This window comes from Falco rusticolus, chromosome 3 (genome assembly GCF_015220075.1).
Source record: "Falco rusticolus isolate bFalRus1 chromosome 3, bFalRus1.pri, whole genome shotgun sequence".
NCBI lineage: Eukaryota > Metazoa > Chordata > Aves > Falconiformes > Falconidae > Falco > Falco rusticolus.
Window position 1 is genome coordinate 109,416,993 of NC_051189.1, and position 21,381 is coordinate 109,438,373.

Consider the following 21,381-nt stretch of genomic DNA (forward strand, 5'->3'; position numbering starts at 1 on the left):
GAGTTGGGAGATTTCCCATTGAGTGCTGTTGGGGGCTGAAGGGAGCTGCGCAGTCCAAGAGTGGTCTGGGTTCGAGTAATTTGGGCAGTGGGGCGGGAGGGGAGAGTTTCAAGCGTCACGTTGAGGACTTGCCCCAGTCACGTAAGCGGTTTGACTGAGCTCCATAACCTGGTTGATCATTTCTGCTCCTAAATTTTGAGGTTTCCCTGAAGATCCTCATTGCTAGGAGGAAAGCCGCAGAGAATGCCCTGAAGAACGTTGTTTTTCTCCCCCCCAGAGGTTGTGCAGCCAATAAAGATGACTCTAAACAGGTTTTAAAGCATCTCAGATTGCAATCTAGAAAATTATGGGAGCTTGGTAATTAGGGCATGTTTCTGAATCATTGCTGTCACAAGGTCTGTTCTCAGTATGGCCTGAAAACCAGTGCTGCTTGTGATACGAGGAGCTTTTATTTTGCCTGGTTTTGGGAAGGTAAAGGTTTTCAAAGCTTTACGCTCCGTGGATTTATTGCCCGCAGACGAGATTCCCTACTTGTGATCATCCAGAGTGCTATCCCAGCTGCACACGATAGCTTATTGTTACAGAAACATTAATTTATGTACACCATGGGCACATTTATGTACATGGGCACGTTTATGTACACAGCATGGGTAACAAACAGAAGGAGTTGCAAGCCATTGGGTGGCAGGAAGAGTATGACATAGTTGCCATTGTGGAAACATGGTGGGGTGACTGGCACAACTGGAGTGCTGCAGGGCACGGCTGTAAACTGTTCGGAAGGGGGCAAGGAAGGAGAAGCGGTGTGGTTGCGCTGTGTGTTATCGTTTTGATTGTCTAGAGCTTAACGATGGTGTCGATAGGGTCGAGTGCTTCTGGGCAAGAATCGGGGGGAAGGCTGACGATGCAGATACCTTGGTGGGAGTCTATTATAGACCACCCGACCAGGGTGAAGATGCAGATGAAATGCTCCGTAAGCAGCTGGGAGAAGTCTCACGACCGCTAGCTCTTGTTCTCGTGGGGCACTTTGACTTACCAGGAGTCTGATGGAAATACAGTCCAGCAGGGAGGACACAGTCCAGGAGGTTCCTGGAGCGTGCGGGAGGGACCTTCCTGGTGAGGGAGCCCACTGGGGAAGGTGCCCTCTGGACCTGTTGTTTGCGAACAGAGAGGGGCTGGTGGGTGATGTGATGGTTGGAGGCCATCTGGGGCACAGCGATCATGAAATAATGAGTTTTAAATTTTCATTGAAGTAAGGAGGGTGGTCAGCAGAACTGCCACCTCGGACTTCTGGAGGGCAGGCTTTGGCCTGTTTAGGAGCCTGGTTGCCAGAGTCCCTTGAGAGGCAGCCCTGAGGGTCCAGGGGGTTCAGGGAGGCTGGACATCCTTCAAGAAGGAAATCCTGAAGGTGCAGGAGCAGGCTGTCCCCATGTGCTGAAAGACAAGCCGGCGGGGAAGACCAGCCTGGCTGAATAGAGAGCTTTGGCTGGAACTCGGGGAAAAAAAGGAGAGTTTATGACCTTTGTAAGAAGGGGCAGGCAACTCAGAAGGATTACAAGGCTGTTGTGAGGTTATGCTGGGAGAAAATTAGAAGGGCCAAAGCCCAACTAGAACTTAATCTGGCTACTGCCATAAAAGACAGTAATTGATGTTTCTATAAATACATTAGCAACAAAAGGAGGGCTAAGGAGAATCTCCATTATTTATTGGATGCAGGGGGAAACATAGTGACTGACAAAGGGTGAGGAAAAGGCTGAGGTACTTAGGGCCTTCTTTGCCTTGGTCTTTAATGGTAGGAGCAGTTATTCTCTGGGTACCCAGCCCCTGAGGTGGAAGACAGGGATGGGGAACGGAATGAAGCCCCCATAATCCAGGGGGAAATGGTCAGCAACTTGTTACACCACTTAGACATGTACAAGTCTGGATGGGATTCATCCGAGGGCACTGATGGAGCTGGTGGATAAGTGCTTGCTGAGCCACTCCCCCAACATTTATCAGCAGTGCTGGCTAACCAAGGAGATCCCAGCAGGCTGGAAGTTGGTGGATATGACACCTGTCTACAAGAAGGGCAGGGAGGAGGATCCAGGGACTACAGGCTTCTCAGCCTGACCTCGGTGCCAGGGAAGGCTATGGAACACAGCATCCTGAGCACCAGCATGCGGCATGTACAGGACAACCGGGTGATCGGGCCCAGTCACCGTGGGTTTATGAAAGGCAGGTCCTACTTGATGAACCTGATCTTCTGTGACAAGCTGACCTGCTTAGTGGATGAGGCAAAGGCTGTGGATGTTGTCTACCTGGATCTTAGTAAAGCCTTTGACACCGTCTCCCACAGCATCTCCTGGAGAACCTGGCTGCACATGGCTTGGGTGGGTGTGCTGTTCACTGGGTGAAACACTGGCTGGATGGCCAGGCCTGAATAGTGGTGGTGAATGGAGTTACATCCTGCTGGTGGCCAGTCAGGCGTGGTGTTCCCCAGGGCGCGGTGTTGGGACCAGTTCTCTGTAATACCCTTATCGATGATCTGGATGAGGGAATCGAGTGCACCCTCGGTAAGTTTGCAGATGACACCAGGTTGGGGGGAGCGTTGATGTGCTGAAGGGCTGGAGGCTCTGCAGAGGGGTCTGGACCAGGGCCAATTATATGAGGTTCAAGGCTGAGTGCCAGGTCCTGTACTTGGGTCACAGCAACTCCATGCGAAGTTACAGGCTTGGGGAAGAGTGGCTGGAAAGTTGCCTGGTGGAAGAGGACCTGGGGGTGCTGGTCACTGGCTGGCTGAATGCGAGCCAGCAGGGTGCCCAGGTGGCCAGGAGGGCCAACAGCATCCTGGCTAGTGTCCGAAATGGTGTGGCCAGCAGGACTGGGGCAGTGACCATCCCCCTGTACTCGGTGCTGGTGAGGCTGCCCCTCGAATCCTGGGTTCAGTTTTGGGCCCCTCATGACAAGAGGGTTGCGGAGGTGCTGCAGCGTGTCCAAGGATGGGCAGCAGGGCTGGAGCACAAGTCTGACGGGAAGCAGCTGAGGGAACTGGGGGTGTTTAGGCTGGAGAGGAGGGGGCTCAGGGGGGACCTTACCGCTGCCTATAACTGCCTGACAGGAGGCTGTAGTAAGGTGGTCGGTCTTTTCTCCCAAGTAACAAGTGACAGGACAAGAGGAAACTGCCTCAAGTTGCACCAGGAGAGGTTTAGATTGGATATTGGGAAAAATTTCTTCACCAAAAGGGTTGTCAAGCACTGGAACCAGCTGCCCAGGGAGGTGTTGGAGTCACCGTCCCTGGAGGTACTTAAAAGATGTGTAGATGTGGCACTTAGCGACATGGTTTAGTGGTGGGCTTGGCAGTGCTGGGTTAATGGTTGGACTTGATGATCTTAAAGGTCTTTTCTAACCTGAATGAATTTGTGCCATAAATGTAGATTTGGAGAGGCATTTAATTTGTTTTATTTTTAGCGGTCTTTAATGCAGTGTAGCAGCTGGAGATAAGGAGAGCCAACACCATACATTGAATCTCCTCTAGAGGCGGCTGGAAGTGCTCCATACGTTGCTGGCAGCTTTTGTGCTGCTACCCTCGTCCTAGTGGGTTTTGTCACTTAAACCTATTTCTTCAGAAAACTGGGGGAAGATCAGGCGTTTGGAGGAGTGTTACAAAATGGTGCTGCCGGGCTCTTCAGAGGGGCGTGTGCATATGTATATTAGATAAATACTTGCAGTATTTTCACCACAATCCTGAATAGCCAGTTTTCAATTTTCAGGATACAGCTGAAATGCGTGCGTGTTGATGTGAAGGATTCGTGCTGTCCTGAGCGTTCTGGGGTGCTGGGTCCATGCAGAGCAGGGTCTGGTGCCCTTGGGAATGAAGGCTTCTGCCTTCAGCTGACTTTGGATCAGGCCCTTAGTAACAAGACATCACATTACGTTGTTCGTAGTAAATACTGCCTTTTGGTCTCCCCTACGCGCAGCTGCTAGCGAAGGCCAGCGGCCGTGTGTACGTTGCCATATTTGTTGTTAAGCATTTGAGATATCGTTTGACAAATTCTCCGGGATTGAGTGACAGTCCTACAAAGGCAAGTGGTTGTGGCCCATCGGGTGACAGTTCCCCGTGTTTGTTAAAGTTGATTTAAAATGTAGTTTTCCAGAAATCTGGAATTTTTCTTGTTGTTTCTATCAAGATACATTTAAATTAATTTGCGTTATTTTCATCCCAACCCTGTGCACATGCTTCTTCATGGTCTGTCTTAGGTTTTGCTGTCTTCAACAGATCAGCTACTGTATTTATGATTGGACCCAAACCCAATAATGCAGTCTGTGTGTTTTTGAGCCCTTTTTGTTTAGATTCCTTTATTCTTCTCTGTCTGTAAGCTCTCAAGTCTTCCTTCTATGCTAGGCACGTGATGATTTGTCAGATTCTGAACTGATACTCTGCATTACTTGAAGCAGAGTGTAATTCCAAAGACCTGTGCCACTCAGGTCTGAAGGTGGTGAAATACTATCTCATACCACTCTTTATGTGAAATTCCCTTTCTGGAAAAAAAAAAAGCAAAACTAAAACTTAGAAGCGTGTAAATATTTTTTGTGGCAAGTAAAGTATGTGGCTATAATGAATATGAAGCATGGAATGTGGTGGTATATCATCTTCTCAGGCCAAGCATGTTACAACTCTTACATGGTGTATTTTATTTACTATATTAATGCTCTCATGATCAGTTACAGTGCCTTATTCTTTGCAAATGCCTGTGTAAAGACACGAGTCCCTTTGTGTTGCTGGCTTAGGAACTTTTACAGCGGTGAATATTAAACACCGCTTTTGTTAGTGGCGTGGGAGGGAGGCGCTCACTGTGCAGTTCATGTTGTGAGTTGGTGATACTGGAAGCTGGTGCTTAACTCTGAGCAGGATTTCTCCAGGATAGCTGTCACCATGGCTTGGTGTCCTGCTGCTGGTAAGACTGCACTGCAGTGGGTTTTGCTGCTCTTCTGGTGTCTTTATTTTGCGTGTTATATAGGTGCATGTGCTGTTGCGCTGGGCTGAGTTCTTAGATGCTGAAATGAACGTCCATGATAGCAGAAGAGCCTAGGACTGATGCTGATGGAGTTCAGCAGGCCTCGGCAGCCTGGGTAAAAGTAAAAACCCCTGCGGAGCTGGCCATCGCAACCTGCTTTATGGCAGCTCTGGTGTTTGCACATCTTGCGTTGCCCTGTACCTGGAGCAGGTCTGCTTCGTGCAGGGGGAAATGCAGGACTGGAGTAGCCCCTGGTGTGGGGTGTTTGGACTGACTTGGAGTTTAAGAATGAGGAGAAGAGGTGCAGGCATCTGGATACAACACATTATTTCAGGTCACATTATTTTGTTATGAAATAACAACAAAGCAAGAGGAATGCAATTGGCCAAGAAAAGCTTCAAGCTGTGCGAACGTTTTACTGAATAATGCAGGCTGGGGCTTGCCTGGGTTATATAATAATGGAGGGGGAAGGAGCGTGATAGTGGCATGGAAAAATCATCCCTGCTTTTCAGATGGCTAAAGATACCTGGCTTTAGTCAAGGTGAATGCAAATGAGTCCAAAATATTCAGATGTCCTGCTTTATCAGGATGTCTTGTCAAATCATGTTCTTAATGAGCGGTGCAGAAACAAGCACAAAAAACCCTATTGTGTTGTTTTTGATCTTGCAGTGTGTCTTGCATTTAGTAGTATCTGGAGTGTAGTGTTGTGCTGGCTTCTAAATAAAAACACAATGAAATTTTTTAGACTAGGACGTGGCTGACCTGTGGAATTCTGCAGTAATGAAAATGGCTGGGTATAAAAGGTCTTGACAAGCTCGGAGGGAGCTAGGTATGAGAAATAGAGAAGTAATATGGTTTAAAGTGGGATATGGTTTAAATTAAAAAAGCACGTCTCCTCGATTTCAACCTACTTTTCCCTATTGTGTATGGATCATCCTATAAAGATCCTAATCAGTTTATAAAATATTGCAGCTGAATGGCAGCCTTTGCATACTAAATATTTGCTGTGCAGTTTTCTCATAGTCCATCCTTTGTTTAAAATGCTTTTGCTTGGGAATAGCAGAGACTGTGCAGAAAAATTGTTTGGAGTAAGCACCCAAGATGAAATGATTAATTAGAAATGGAAAGGCAAGGGTGCTGATACCCCTGAGTAGGGAAAGTTGTAGGGTAAGAGATGACTTTGGCTGTGTCTGGGTGACACATCCACCCCTGGGGAGGAGGAACCAGCCCGGCCTTGCATTGGCGGAGGCTGCGTTTCCCAACCTGGCCGCGCTCTCTGCTGGTACGGGAGGAAGAGCTGGGGAGGAGGAAGGGCTGGAAGCGAGAGAAGCATGCCAAACAGCCATGCCAAGAGCCCAGGGACATTTCAGCTGCTCGAATATAGAGGTGCTTTGATCTACAGTGAATAAACCAATAATGCTTAAATTATGAATTCCTTTTCTTTGTCTGAAAAGCTGGATTAGCGTGGCTTTGTTCAAGCAGTGATTATCGAGCAACTTTTTTTTTTTTTTTCTTTTCTTTCTGAAAGGGCCACTAGATTTGTGTTTACAGCTGAGTGCTGCAGTTGTGCTGTGCTCGTGGAGGGGCTTGGTGACATAACAGCTCTTGCACGTCCTCATCTCCTCTGCTTCTGGTTGAACTGTAAACCCTGCTGAAAATACGGCCTCGGCCACCTTCATTACGATATGGAGCTAATGATTAATCAGCATGAGTTGCAGATGGGAAGAGGCACTAAAAAGCCTTGTTTTCGTTAGGGTCTGTGGATTTGGAGCGGAGCGAACATGTCTCTGTTTTCTGTTCGGGCTGCCAGCGATTGCAAAATGCAGCCTTCTTGGAAAAGGCTGACGCACAGGTATAAAGATAGGAGATGAAGGTTGAGAGAAGCCGCTCTGCGAACATTACCAAAGGTCGTGGTGATGCCTCCCCTTGTCTTTTGTCTCCTCTTCCCAGCCCTCGGCATCTGGACAAAGGTTGCTCCTCGGAGCACGTTGCCTCCATCTTGCCTTAACTTGCAATCTGCGTAATGAAACGTGGCGTTATTGCTGCTTCTCCTACCCTGGCCCTCCAGAAATTCTTTTCTTTTTCTTTTTTTTTTTCCTCATAATGTATTATTCTGCTGCAGTAAACCCGTCTGGTGATGCAGCACTGCAGATCTCCCCTCCTCTCCCCTCGATGCGGTCCTCCTCCCGGCAGCATCTGCCAAGACAGGAGCAGCTCGGAGAGATGCCAACGGGTGGGGCTGGGTCAGATCACTAGACAGATTAATCTTCACGGTGGGGGACCGAAGGATGTGTGTAATCACGGGACCACGTTGGGGCAAGGAAAATGCAAACCTTCCTCTTCTAGCAGCTGTCCTTGAACACTCAGGGCTCTCTCCTCAGTTTTCTTTCATCCCCCCCCTTCTGCTCCCTTTCTCCTCCCCCCAGCTGCCTCCCTCGCTTTCAGCAAAGACGATTGTCACAGATTATCCTCAGGGCTTGTCAAGGGTATGGTGCAGGACACCAAAGCGCGGCGTATATTTATGTATCTGGATAACGGATGGATTAAAACGCGCCGTCTTCGAGTGGGGTGATTTAGGACCATGGCTGCAATGGAATACAGTAGTAGCATCACCCATCCATTTCTTACTTGGGAAAAAAAAAGAAATAATTTTTTAATGAATGGCAACCAAAGTATACTTTTCCCAATATAAAAATTAAGCTCTGGCTGCATTTGCTGGGTGATTTTCCTGGTATCTGGGGACCACATTACGTTGATGTTCTGTGTCTTTCTGGGCAGCATTAATTTGAATATTTGAACATTTTAACACATTCTGGATCTTCTGCAGCAAAAGAAAAATAACTGAGGTCTGTGTGTATGTTACAACAACATACACATGTTAGGATTTCAGAGTGGGGAAATAAAAGAATTGTCAAGCTGGGGAGTGGGAAGTCCTTTGGAGCCCATTTCTGATGTAACTGGCAGACAGCACTTGGTACGAGGTAGGCTGTGGTGACTGTAGTCAGAAGGTCAATTAGGATTTTAGTTTTTATGAGTAGAGCTAAGATACCATATATCCCCACCCCCTCCAAGACCGCAGACAAAGTAGGGGCTCATGTTGCCAGAAACTGAATGTGTAAACAGTGAGCAAAAGGAAAGTACGTGTTCTAACCAGTCACTTCTGTATCTGTGTTATTTACAAGAATGGCCGTGAGGGTTAGAGCACGCACTCTGTCCTGTTGCATCTTTCCTGTGTTGTCTGCAGAGAACTGGCACTGAAATACATGTTAAAGGGTGATGTTAACTAGGATACCTTGTTGTTTTTCATATTTTTTTGTCATGTTCATTCATGGCATGAACACTTTTTCAAATAGGCTCTTTCCTGTTTTTCTTCCCCCTTCTTCCTTTCTGTTTCTTGTCTCTCTACGTGTGCCACGTCCAATTAGACCATTTTTGTCCTCACACAGATTTTATTAACCATATCTTCTACTTTTCTGGTCTTTCTAAATCTTGCCTTCAAGGCAAGATAATTGTATCCAGTGTCAGAAGAGTGCAGACTTTGAGAAGTATCTTTCCTGCAGTACCATTTACTATTATTTGCACCTTGCAGCTTTTAATTAGAATAAAAAAGAAGCAGTGCATCAGTTTGGTATCGCAGGTTAGGAAACTCATGAGAATTAACGTCGCCGTGCTGTACCTATGAGTATAAAGGCAGCAAGCTCGGCTCTGGATGGCTTAGAAGCAAGAACGTGTTCCATATGCGACCTTTATGCCTAACAAGGTGCTTTTTGACTTGAAAGATGCTCTCTTTTGTGCACATATTCCTTAATGCTGCATTCGGTGGAGTATAAACCAGAGAAAAATGAGATCTAAATCCAAACCAGATCACGTATAGAGTATAGTAGGTCGGGTTGGCATGAGAAGCCAACAGTCAGCGAGGCAGGTTTTCAAATCGTATTTACGGATTAGTCATCCAACAGCAATGATGAAATTTTAAGGTGTATGGAAAGCCGTGCATAAACCAGAGTCAGATGCAGGTCCGGACAGTGTTTGCTCCCCAGAGAGGCAACTGTAGTAGCTTTTTCCTATGTGTATAGCTGAAAACAGATTTTCTTGCTTAAGATTTGCTTATGTCTGTTCAACATTGTGCTGCCTTCATGAATAAAAAATTCTTGCAATAATTCTTCATAGAGTTTACAGATATTTCTTGATTTTGTGTGTCCCTTTCCTGTTCATCAGGACATTGAAAACCACGCTTTTTGCCTCTTTCTGCCATGGATTAATAACTGCAGTTAAAAGCCCTTACCTGTTTTGTTTAAAATATCCTGGCTGAGAGAAATGAGCAATCAAAATGTGACCTGCAGTTTTCTCGGCTGTTTTAAAATGTTGCTGTGTTCATACATTCCATTTTATCCATTCTCCTATGAGTTGATGCGAGTTACTTAAAAACATTTTTACATCGTGTTTTCTTGTGTGCACAAACATGTTTATTTTTATTTTTTTATGTAGACGTTTACTCATCCGTGAGTGCCCATGTTGCAATTACTTAACATACATTAAGTAGGGTGGCGTCACGGTCCTGCCAGCTTTCCTCAATGTGGCTGTTGCGTGGCCTGGTCCATGGTGCGGGGTGTAAAGTTGAACCCCAGAAGCAGCCCAGTGCGGGGGTGCCTGTATTGGCCGTGCTTCAAAAGCGTCCTCTGAGGTTGTTGTGAATAGGTGGGTTTGAGATCAGGAGTGAGGATCAGAATGAAGACTTTGTTTTAGTGCGGAATGGATTAAATATACATCAGAGTAGTGGAATTGCTGTGTCAAGGTCATTTTTTTTTCTTACGAAAATTGTCGGGATGTCTTTATTTTTACTTGTTGTGGCACAATTTTGTTTTAATTACGTCTTGCTCATCAGATTAAAAATGAGAGGGGCTGCTCTAATTGCGAATACCTATTTCTTCAGCTGCTGTTGCTCTGTTATTATAAAAAGGGCAATCTCATGGTAGGCTAAGCGAAAGAGAGGAATTTTAAGTGTGACGAAAAGTTTAAACAGCTTTTTCCCTTTTACAAACGGCTTTTCCCCTCTTTTTGGAAACATGTCTTCTAACCTCTGCTGTGCTTGGAGATTGATTTTTCCTGCCGTATGGGAAGGGCAAATGGTTTGAAACTGATGTTGATTTTGCAGGAGGCAATGTTATTAAATGCGGTCTTTTTCTACCAGCACTAACATCTGTGCTCTGCTTTGCTTTTCTTCCAGATATGGACGTGTCGAAAGTGTCAAAATACTCCCTAAGAGGGGGTCGGAAGGCGGAGTGGCAGCGTTTGTGGATTTTGTGGACATCAAAAGCGCGCAGAAGGCACACAACTCTGTCAACAAAATGGGAGATAGAGACCTACGGACGGATTATAATGAACCAGGAACCATTCCCAGTGCTGCTCGGGGATTGGATGATACAGTTTCCATAGCATCTCGTAGTAGAGAGGTTTCTGGGTTCAGAGGAGGTGGGGGGGGGCCCACTTACGGCCCCCCACCATCGCTTCATGCACGGGAAGGACGTTATGAGCGGAGACTTGATGGGTAAGTTCCAAGGTTTCTCTAGGCAGGTATTTTGTATTTGATATGGTGAGAAACACAAACTCGTATCTAGGGCCCCCAGATGGATTTAAAATTTTGGGAATTATCTATGTTTCCTATTTTGGGTTGGAAACGGAAGTGATTTGTATCCCAGTGGCTGGTACCTTGTGGATCCATAGAGGATGTTTTCTGCAGCTGGTTGGATATCTACACTTGAAATAAGGTGGTTTTAAGATGGAAGATTTCCTTTGGCCAGCATCGATATTGGAGTTACTCTTTTCTAGAAGTAATGATTCCATTTCTTGGATAATATTAAGGCCTTGCTCGGATGTATCCCTGCTGCCAGATGGAGCTATCTTACTCTACAACATGTGGTGAAGTTCTCTATGGAGTATCTTCGGAATACTAGAACCTAAAATTCTGTGAAAGCTTGATGCCTAGTTCTCAGTTCTCGCTATACGCAGTTGGTATGTTAATTGGATTGTCACCACAAAATTTCTAGTAGACTTTAATGATGCAGTCCCTTGGATTCTACAGACAACACTTAGCCATGGAAATAACGCTTGGATGGAGAAGACCGAAGGCAGCTTGTGATGTTTCCATTTTGGATCTACATCATTTCCAAGTTATTGGGATTATTCTTTCTGATGGTATTGGCAAAAAGAGATGATGGACATTACTAAATTTTGGAAATTATAGTGTGTTTTTTTTTTTAAATGCTGGGATAAGAACTACTGCCTTGAATTTATTGGATGGTATACAGTCAAGACGCCAGTAGCCATGGGGAGTGGATTACTATCTAGTCTCTTAAAAAGCTCTTTGCTACTCCACATTAAACATACTTTAGTTTTAAGGACGTGGTGCTAATACCAGTTTGTGGATACACCAGTGAAAAATGACTGGGCTGGATGGTTACAAAGGCGGCTAGAGGATGCCTGCTGGCCAGCAGCGATGAGTGCCCTCGTGCATTGGGTGATCTTCTACCAGCTGCTTGATTCAGACATAGGGCTGGAAATTAAAATAATGGATCTATTTAAGTGCCTACTGTCTCAAGAAAGAAGTCTGGGGGTTTCAGAGTTACAGTTTCAGTCTGGGACTACTTCCTTCCAGTGGAATTTTTTTTTTTTTTGTCTTGTCACTAAGATTTTTTTTTTCTTGTTGGTTCATCTAAAATATCATTTGACACCCTTGCCCATTAAGAAGGTGGATTACCCCTGTAAGAGGGGCCAAAATTGGGGAAGTTATGTTCACAATTCTCTCCCTAGATTTAATTGGGAATATAGGTCGTGTTTCCACACTTGGAAAAGGTTGGTATGTCCTGCCCTGTGTATATTAGCCCCTCTCCTAACCCAAGTCAAACCCTCTCTTTCCACTAACTCCAGTAGTACCTAGTACTAATAGATAAATCAAAAAAGCACTGTAGCCATTAGATTTTCGGCTCTGCTAGCTCCTCTGTCTGTCTTCTGTGTCCTTTTCATGGATAAGGACTTTGTTCTTTTATGTCAGCTATATAGCAGTAACCCTCTAGAAAATACTGCTTTTTCTCTTACCTCGTTAAATCAGCTTTCACTGATTAACACTTTGTAGGATGCTAAATGCAATCGTTTATAAAACTGTTTATCTTGGTCCTTCAAAAGGGGGGGGGGGGGGGGGGAAGGGAGACATGTTTCTGTGCCAGCTCCTGAAATACCTTTCAAAATGCCATTGTTGCAAGCAAGAGATAATGGAAACAGAAAGGCAACAATGAATTTCAAGCGGATAGATAAGTTAATGACATCCTGTTGCATTGGTTAGGTAGTTTCTTACATATAATGTGAGAGAAAAAAATGCAGGCAAAACATGAGCTAGCTGTGTAGAAAGCTTGAAAATGAGCTATAATTTAAGAGCAGAGGATGAATGCATTTAGAGGATTAAGGACCTGGCAATTCCTTGGAGGAGGAATGGAAGGAACCTCCCCAGATGCCAATTGAAAAAGATTCAAATACCATTTTCAGTTCATGAAAGATCCCCACAATATTTCTGCCATTTTAAATAGAAGACAGACCTGTGATGCAGGAGAGGAGGAAGCACAAGGCACAATTGGGTTATTAGGATTCAGGGGATTGAAGTGACTAATAATTGATTCTGAAGGAAGAATCTGAGAGAGAAAGCTGAAAAAAGAAAAAAAAGGTTGAAACGTCCTTTGTAAGATGGATAATTAAATTTTTAAATTAACTTTGGCTACCCTGACATATTTAGAATTTTGCAATTATTTTTTAAACATTCAATGTAATCATTCTTGATCTTTCATTTTGCAGACGTAACTTGGACATACCGTCCTGGTACTTGTCTAAATTAGACTACTAAACTATTTGTAACGTTCTTTTAACTTTATCTGTCGGTTTTACTATCTCTATTTGAGAGATCACACTAACTTTCTTAGAACATAGAGCCTTTCTCAATTGACATGCGAAACGCTTGAAATACTGAAACAAAATGGACTGTAGTTACTTGAAAGTAGCGTGCTTGTGAAGATGCAAATTCTGTGATTGCAGTAACAGTCGCAGTCTGAACAAATAAAAACACCAGCTGAAAATTTATACTCCTTGTGTAGGGTCTTAGTATCTTTTGGGGGCCTGCATCCTTGCAGTTTAAGTAGTCTGACATTAGTAACCGAGGTGTTTCTTTAGTGTATGCAACTTTGAGGAGAATTGAGTGTAGCAATCTGATAAAATCCAAATTTCCTCTAAGAGGATGAAATATTTTAGAACAGCAACAAGAAAACCCTAATTTTCTGGGCCTTCTCTATGGGTTATGCTACCCCTTTTGAAAGCAGCTTCTTACCTCTGGGTCATGCTTTGCACGGAGGCTTTCATGGCTACAGCCCAATTTGCGATGCCATTTTTGCACAAGAAGAGCTCCAGTAATTGCCAAATTCCTGAAAAATTTTTGAAGCTCTCAAGCAAAAATGGAGGGGGAGGTGAGGGAAGTTAATTATGATATCCACAAACATGGAAGTTTTTCTTGTTTACCGAATTTAAAAGAAAAAGAAAAAACCCAAACACAACTTAAATGAGGATTCTGCACTGGAAGGCAGTATTTTTTTCCTGTGCAGGCAAGATGCTGGTCATGAAAGCCCAATACTGTGATTAAAACAAAATGATCGCTCAGCTTTATCGTATACAACTATAACTTTGGAGTCAAGTAAAATGTTTTTTAAGTTTGTCAGTGTTTGCTTGATAGGTTATTGCTGTCTAGTGGAGAAGCAGTTGCAAAAATAAGTTCAATGCTGACATCAATGTTTGCATGATTTGCTTTTAGTTGTGCTTGCCCCTTTCTGATGAAGTATTTTTCCCCCTTCCTAAATGCAGGGCTTCAGATAACAGGGAGCGTGCTTATGAACATAGTGCCTATGGACACCATGAGCGGGGGACGGGAGGATTTGATCGGACAAGACATTACGATCAGGATTACTATAGAGATCCTCGAGAGCGGACTTTACAACATGGGCTCTATTATACTTCTCGGAGTCGAAGCCCAAACCGTTTTGATGCTCACGACCCCCGTTACGAACCTAGGGCCCGGGAGCAGTTTACATTGCCCAGTGTGGTACACAGGGATATCTACAGGGATGATATTACACGGGAGGTACGAGGCAGAAGGCCAGAGAGGAATTACCAGCACAGCAGGAGTCGGTCGCCGCATTCGTCCCAGTCCAGGACCCAGTCCCCGCAGAGGCTGGCCAGCCAGGCGTCCAGACCCACCCGCTCCCCCAGTGGCAGCGGATCCCGGAGCAGATCTTCCAGCAGCGACTCCATCAGCAGCAGCAGCAGTACCAGCAGTGACAGGTAGGGCACTGCGGCTTGTTGCCCGACCCAAAGTGACCATCCCGTGGGTTTTGCGGGTTGTTTTCTGAGGCACGGTGAGGAGTTGTGAGCCCGGGCTGTGAAAATACAAGGTGTTCTGTGGCAAAGCATTATTCATTGATGTAGAAGTAAACCGGTGTGAAATGTAAAAAGGCTAAGTTGGCACGAAACAGATCCGAGGGGAATGCTCTTGCTGTCGTTAATTATTTTCCACGGTGGATCTGCGCAGCATCCGTAAGGCACTAGCTAGGCAAAGCGGGGGTGTAGGGACACAAGGCCTGGCTACACCCTGGCTGCTGCCTGCGTCCCCAGAGAACGGGGTGACGCTTTTATTTGCTTAAACGAGGAAATAAGCAAATTTTAAGGTCAACTACTTTTTACAGGATGCATTTTAAAATACTTTCGGCAATGATGAGTGGTATTGTTCAGTCTCCTCTCATTCCCTGTTGCTGCTGACATTTAAAAGGTTGATGTGTTGCCTTTTGCCTCGCAGCAAAAATTGCAGACTTGAACTAAAAAAAATAAAAAATAAAAATCCAAGTACGCATTTCCTAGCGATACACTCATGTCCTTGGTTCTGTATTAAGTGCTATATTTCTGTATTTGTGTGGCTTTATAAACTACAGGTGGGGGTGGATAGGGAAAGTGCTAGAGCTAATTGCTGTATTTCTTGTAACAATTTGAAAATTCATGTTGAAATGCCTCTTGGATATTTCACTTTTTAAGAGTAAATCCACCCTAAGAGTGGTTTACTTGCACCCGTAAATGTTTTGCACTCTGTTTGGCGAAGAGCTTTGCTCTTCGGAAGGGTTTGCAGAGTTGAAAACGTTTCATTTGCATACCAGTTCTTTTCCAAAACTGAAAATATTCTTTAAGTAAGTAAGTATATCAGTATAATAAATACTTAGTGTTCAATTATTGCTATGAATGGAATTTTACTACTGGCAACTCTGTAATCAAGCTAATTATTACAAAATCTTACCTGCTTGAATATTGGACCTTGTGGAAGGGTTAGATGGGCTGATGCTGGGGATAGCGTACAGAAGTGAAGATGAAGGAATTAGTTTCTTCTCTTCTGATTTCCCCACTCCACCGATGTCTAAAGAACTGTGCAAAGATTTATTTACTACCTTTAATTATTGTTTCCTCTTCCTGGATTTAGAAATCCAGGTCCTGTCTTGGCTGGAGAGCAGGTGGAGAGTGGACCTCTAGAGTATTTGAGACCACTTTTAGGCTGCCTCAAAGGCTTGTTTGTTTATTTCTAACACCTCTCAATGAGATCTTAGCACTTAGTTAAAGACAACCCTTTTGTTGTCTTTAAAGACAAAAAATGAAGACAAGTGAAAGCTTTTCACACTACAGCTTAAAAAAAAAAACATTGGTGAGATTTCCAGAGGTGTCTCCAAAAAAAAAAATCCACCTTGAGAAGATGAATTAAAAGGAGGCCTGGTTACATTTAAGGTTTTTTTTTTTTTTTTAAATCAAGCAGGAAAAAACCACTGGTGCTCCTTTGCTTATTGCAGAATGGATAGAAGGGAGTCCAGGAAACTTGTAATATTTATAAAATGTCATTGTTGGGATGTCGAGACGGGATGAAATGTGGCTCTGAGTTTGAGAGGACTAAATATGATCCCACTGGAACAAAGTTTTAAGATGTAATCAGAAGAAAACCAGCATCTGCTGTGCTTCAGCATTTCGTTTTCTTGGCAATTTCTAGCTGTAGTAATGGAAAACTAGACACTACTCTGGAAGGAAAGGGAAATAAACATTTTTGTCTTATTAATACAGTAAATTCAATAGAGCAAGTAATGGAATCTGGTGGATAGTATATTTCCTTTTGAAGGATCAGAAAGGAGTTTTACATGTTTCTAAGCAATGAGTTAGATAATAAACATTTAAACATACCTTTGTAAAGCAGAACCCCACCTGGCCTTGAAATCTGTTAAAGCACAAGTGGACTTTTCTGTTTAATTTTTAACACACTTCAAATTTAGCACTGTAAATATGTAAGCCCCTCGTACCCTGTGGGCAGCAAAAGCTGCCTTGCCCCCTTTTTAGTGGTACTCGCTGTGTAGTATATTTGGGTTTCACATACCCAGATCAGGCAGAAATTTATTTGCATCTCCATATCCTGGGTAGTAAACTCTGTCTGTGTCCGTCCCCAGACTGATTTACCAAATTCCCTATATATTTTTCATTTCTAGGGTGGGATTTATCTGGAGCAACTAAGGACAGTTTGTTACTGTCTGAAGAAGAATTACTTCTTGTAATTCCTGTAGTATTTCTTGGGGATTTTAGCAAATTGGAGATCCTCTTAGGGCTTTATTATAAGTGGAAACGGCGGATTTTGTGACACTGTGAAATTATTAAGTGTCTTTAAGACACTGAATTTTTCTGAAATCGTACGTCTTCAAGAACTTTGTCACTCAAGTCTCGTCCTGTCTGTCTCTCCACTGGCAGGGTGGAAAAGGCAAAACGAGTTGTGCTCACTGGGAGAGGTGGGTCTCTTACTCATGCTCCGGTGAATGTTTGGGGCCAAATGTGGAGCCTGTGGAAACTCATGGGTCTTAAAACACTTGTGAGAGTTTCTGTGCATGGCACCGTCCTGCAGGTGCTGTGAAAAATTAGCAGGAAGGTGGCAGAGGAGAAGTTTGGGCTTCGTTCCTTGTGGTTTTCAAAGAGCTGTGTGATGTAAACATGACTTTCATTAAATGGAGGTGATTTTCTGGATGTGAGGAAAGATGCTCTGCAGGTTCTTTAAAAAACAAAACAAAAAAAGCATTTCTTTCATAAAGGTTTGGAGTTTGTTGCATTGGATCTCAGCTAACCTTCGCTTTAAGTGTATATTTGGAGGCCTTTAGAGGAGGTTTTTAATGGAAGCTGCAAAGGGGTAATTTAGAAGGTAAGACCAAAAAGAAGGTAGTAACAATGAAATGTATTCTCTGAAGCAGGACTTTATTTGGTGTATGTTGTGGCCTCTCAGAAGTTGCCCACCAGGCTAAGGCGGGGAAGCTGGTGGACGTGACTGTTTTCTGTAGGCGCTGTTATCTTAGATAGCGTCACCTGTGCAGATGTGAGGAGGAGTTTGTGTTTTGAAGGCTTCTTCGGGTGAGATTTCTCATTCCCCAGCCATGTTACGGAAAAGGGTCGTTGGGGTTTTTTTTACCACTTTGAAAGACTAAAAAACCCCTTGAAAAATACTTAAATTTTCCTCCACCAGAAGCCTTAATGTGATTTTGTTGATTCAGACATGCACCACAAATGATACATGAGCAAACATATTTTCTGTACTGTGTCATGAAAGGAGCTGAATATGCATGGAAGCTGTCTGATCCCATAGGAAACAAACCAGGTTTTGTTTGTGCCCTGCTCAACCTCCTGGACAGCCCTCCCCCCTCCCCCCCCCATTTTCTTTGTAGAAAATTATCTTTTCTAGACTGGTTGTCGGGGTGTTCTAATGCACTAAAAAAAAAATTTGTGCTATTTTATTCAGTTTTGTAATGTCAAATGGCTTGACATGTTTCTTACTGTTCTATGTGTTAGTGATTATTTTTAATGCTTTGCTGCAGTGATGTACTGAACACATGGTGCTGAGCAGTGGGACGTTTGGCTCTTAAATGCCACATGCCCAGCTAAGTACCTTGTTGAGACAGGATTTAAACTTACCAAATTCTGGCAGAAGCATTTGATTTCCTATAGGTGATGTCCAGAATGTGAAAGTGCGAACACAGGTGTGTGTGTGTGTAAATTTACAGATAAGTAACCTGAGATTTCCTTTTGCCACCTTCTTTATTTTTTGAGTGCTTATTCAGTTGTCTGGTGTTGAGGATGCTGGAGGATTTACTTGTTAGATGAGTAATTTCCTATCTCATAATGTAAAATAGATCTTGCTTTGAAATGAAAAAAGCAACTTCAGTTTAGATGCAGTGAGTATTTTCACCACGATCTAGGAGAGCATAGTCATTCCAGTACAGCTGAAATAAGGCAGTGGTAAGAAGTTGCATGTATAGATGTTTGAAAATAATTTTTTTTGGAATTGTGGTAGCTCTACTTAAAGTTCTAGTGACAAGTGGGCAAGGCTTTCATAAAGTAATTAGAGATTGTTTTTTAATTTTAGATTTCTGTGATGAAATTCTTACTGGAGCAGTGAAATACAGTTGGAAAGGAATATGTATGTGTTGTTTTATGTGTCTTAATAGTGAAATACACTGAAAAAAAATACTGCCAAGAGAATTTTAATCATGGGAAAAACAGGCTTCCTGAAACCTCCCATGGAGGCTCCTGCATATTTTGTTGGGGACTTTCTTAGCCTGTTCAAACGACTGAAGTGAAAGTAGAAAAAAGTGAATTTAGTTTCATTACATAATGCAGACCTTTCCCCTACCATTGTCTTCGTCTCCTCTTTCTCGCTTAGTTTGTCTGCCAGCAAGTGATGAATCACTGACTTAGAATAGGATTTAGGGGTTTTGAGTGGGTTGAGAGATGCCTCTGCTGGGGACAGCTGAAAAATCAGGAGGAATGAGGTTAAATGTAGCTTGTCTTCATTTAAGAATCTGCGAGATGGTCTTTGCTGGTAATTCTGCATAAATTTGGGACTGTTGAGATTACCTGCATATTTTTGATCTCTTATAGCAGGATGACAGGATTTGAGCAGGAGCCTGTATGGGAAAAAGAATTAGGCTAAGATTTATTTAAAAAAAAATAAATACGTATAATAGGAAGCCTCCTTTTCAGTTACCACAAAAGCAACAGTAAATCCTTATGAGTCAGGTGAAACACCAAATCTTTACCTTTTGTTCACATAAAGCCACACGCTGCTTTGATGTTCTCTCTGTACAGGGAAATGTGAATTAGGGAAGGGAAAATTAAAAAAAAAACAACTGAGGTACTCTCAGGTTTTTGTTACTGATGGTCGAGCATTTTCACTTTGTTCTTTCTTGTGTTTCTGTTCATGTCAGCCTGCAATGCTTCTCATCTAAATATAACCTAGACCATCCTCTTAAAACAGGTTGGGGTTTATTTTAACCCTTGGGAGTGTATCAGGTTTCTTGAAACTGAGCACAGGCAGAAAAACTTCAGATAGCTTTGAAGAGAGAGGAGATATTTTTGTGTTGAAGAGATTAAAATACAGAAAGCAAACCTTTATACCTTCCCTCCCTTCTCGAAACCGGCCGATAGAGACTACCTGTACATGCATGCACACGCATGTTTACACATAAATAGATCCTCCTGTGGGGAAAAAGAAATTAAAAAATTAATCTGAGATCTCCTCGCAGCTGGCGAGCAAATGGTGTCTCGGTCCCCTTGGGCCGGGAACCAGCGACAGCCCATCCGTCACCTCAGGCCGGCGGGAGGCGAACCGCGCTCTCCCGCCCGAGCTGCTGACAGAGCGGCGGGGGGAGGGCGCCAGCTCGCATTACCTCACCCGTACACTCCGGAGTCATCTATTAAAAATGCGCGTTGCATAACAGATTTTTATCTCGCCCTGAAAACCCGCCGCTTTAGGTCCCCTCCCAGCCGCTGCTGGCGGCGTGAGCCCGGCCCGGTGCTGTAATAATGGCGGCGCTGCCGGGAGATGCGGGGCCGCCTCACCGGGTGCCTGCGGGGGGTGTGTGTGTGTGTGTGCGCGCAGTCCCGGGCCCGCCGCCGCCTCAGCGGGCGGGGGGGCGGCTTGTTTGTGCCCGAGAACCGGTCTGAACCGGCGGGAGCCGGCCAGGCCCGCCGCCGCGCCGCCCCCGGGGCGGGGCCGCGCCGCCCCGCAGACCCGGCAGTTAAAAATACCTCCGCTTTCTACAAAAAAAACTTTTTTTTTTCTTTTTTTTTTTCTGTAAAAAAACCCAAAAAACAACAAACAACCGAAACCCAACCAGCTCCTTGCCGGAGCGGCTTTCGCTCTTGGGTGATTTTTTTTCTCTCACACAGCGCAGGAAAGCGCCGCGGTTACGCAGCGAGACGGCAGTGGAAAAAAGCAAGGTCTGACTGAGGGAGAGAACCCGGCTCTCCGTTTCAGCCCTGAGTTTTAAATCGCTTTTTATTTTTGAAACCTTCTTTCAGCGCCCAGCGCTCTGCCGGCTTTAGAAGTTAGCACCGGTTTCCCCGCCGGAGGAATGAGCCCCAAAAAGACCCCAAAAAGGGTCGAATTTGGAGCCTGCCCTCTCATCTTAGCACTACCACTGCCATGATATGAAGCAGGTAGGACATGGTTGCGAAACGATGTAGAAATTTCAACGTTGGTGTAGCCCTCTGGAAGAACTCACCCCCCATCTTTTATATGAATATAAAATAAAATCCTTTAAAACATCAAATTAATCGACTTTTTTATTTATACATAGTTTTCTTAGCATGAGCTGCCCAAAAAAAGAGTGGACATTTTGCTGCAATTAATACACTCCCCCAACCCCCACAGCACTCCTAATAACCAATATTGGTAATTGCTGGCTCTAAATGACACAACAATTAAGCCTCTACCTAAATTTCCAGGAATAGGTGTTTATCTAAATCTGGTTTGTCTTTGTTTCCATAGCAAGGCCCAGAAGCTTAACTGCTGCTTTTTCAAAGTGCATTTGGTTTCTTTGTCTCTACAGAGAAAGATTTCTGTCTTTTTCCAAATTAATTTCAGGAATGGAGTCTTAAAAACACATGGTGTTGGTGGATGCAAATGGAGAGGGGTCCTAGAAAAAGACATCTGTTTTATTGCAGTAACTATTTTGATCATCTCAAATGACATTAATATTTTGCATTCTGTTAAAGATTTAATGCTGTAAAGACTTCTTGCAATTAGATCAGTCTTTGTTAGCAAATATGAGGCAGCTGAATCCAGGCCTTTGTGTGAACTTGCCTTATCTGCTGGGAGAGGAAGACCTGCTGTGTTTAAAAATAACATTTCTAAGTCACCTGTGGACAGCTGCAGGTCTGCAGGAGCCAGTATCTGGTGTGAGGTTTGGCAATTTCATGCCTTCCTAACCTCCTTTTTTAGGAACAGTGGGGAAAACCAGAGCCC

General features: G+C 44.0%; 1 protein-coding gene across 6 annotated transcripts in view; it reads left to right on the forward strand.

The window, feature by feature from the left end:
- The window catches only part of SPEN (spen family transcriptional repressor), a 69,663-nt gene that overhangs the window by 11,801 nt on the left and 36,481 nt on the right, over positions 1 to 21,381 (forward strand). For 4 of the 6 annotated variants that reach the window (XM_037380860.1, XM_037380861.1, XM_037380863.1 and 1 more), the window contains exons 2-3: positions 10,219 to 10,539; positions 13,887 to 14,363. In XM_037380860.1, the coding sequence (XP_037236757.1) occupies positions 10,219 to 10,539; positions 13,887 to 14,363 (798 nt within the window). Of the gene's footprint in view, positions 1 to 10,218; positions 11,844 to 13,886; positions 14,364 to 20,250; positions 20,574 to 21,381 lie in introns of those variants that run through there. The other 2 variants (XM_037380862.1, XM_037380865.1) reach the window with 2 other exon arrangements.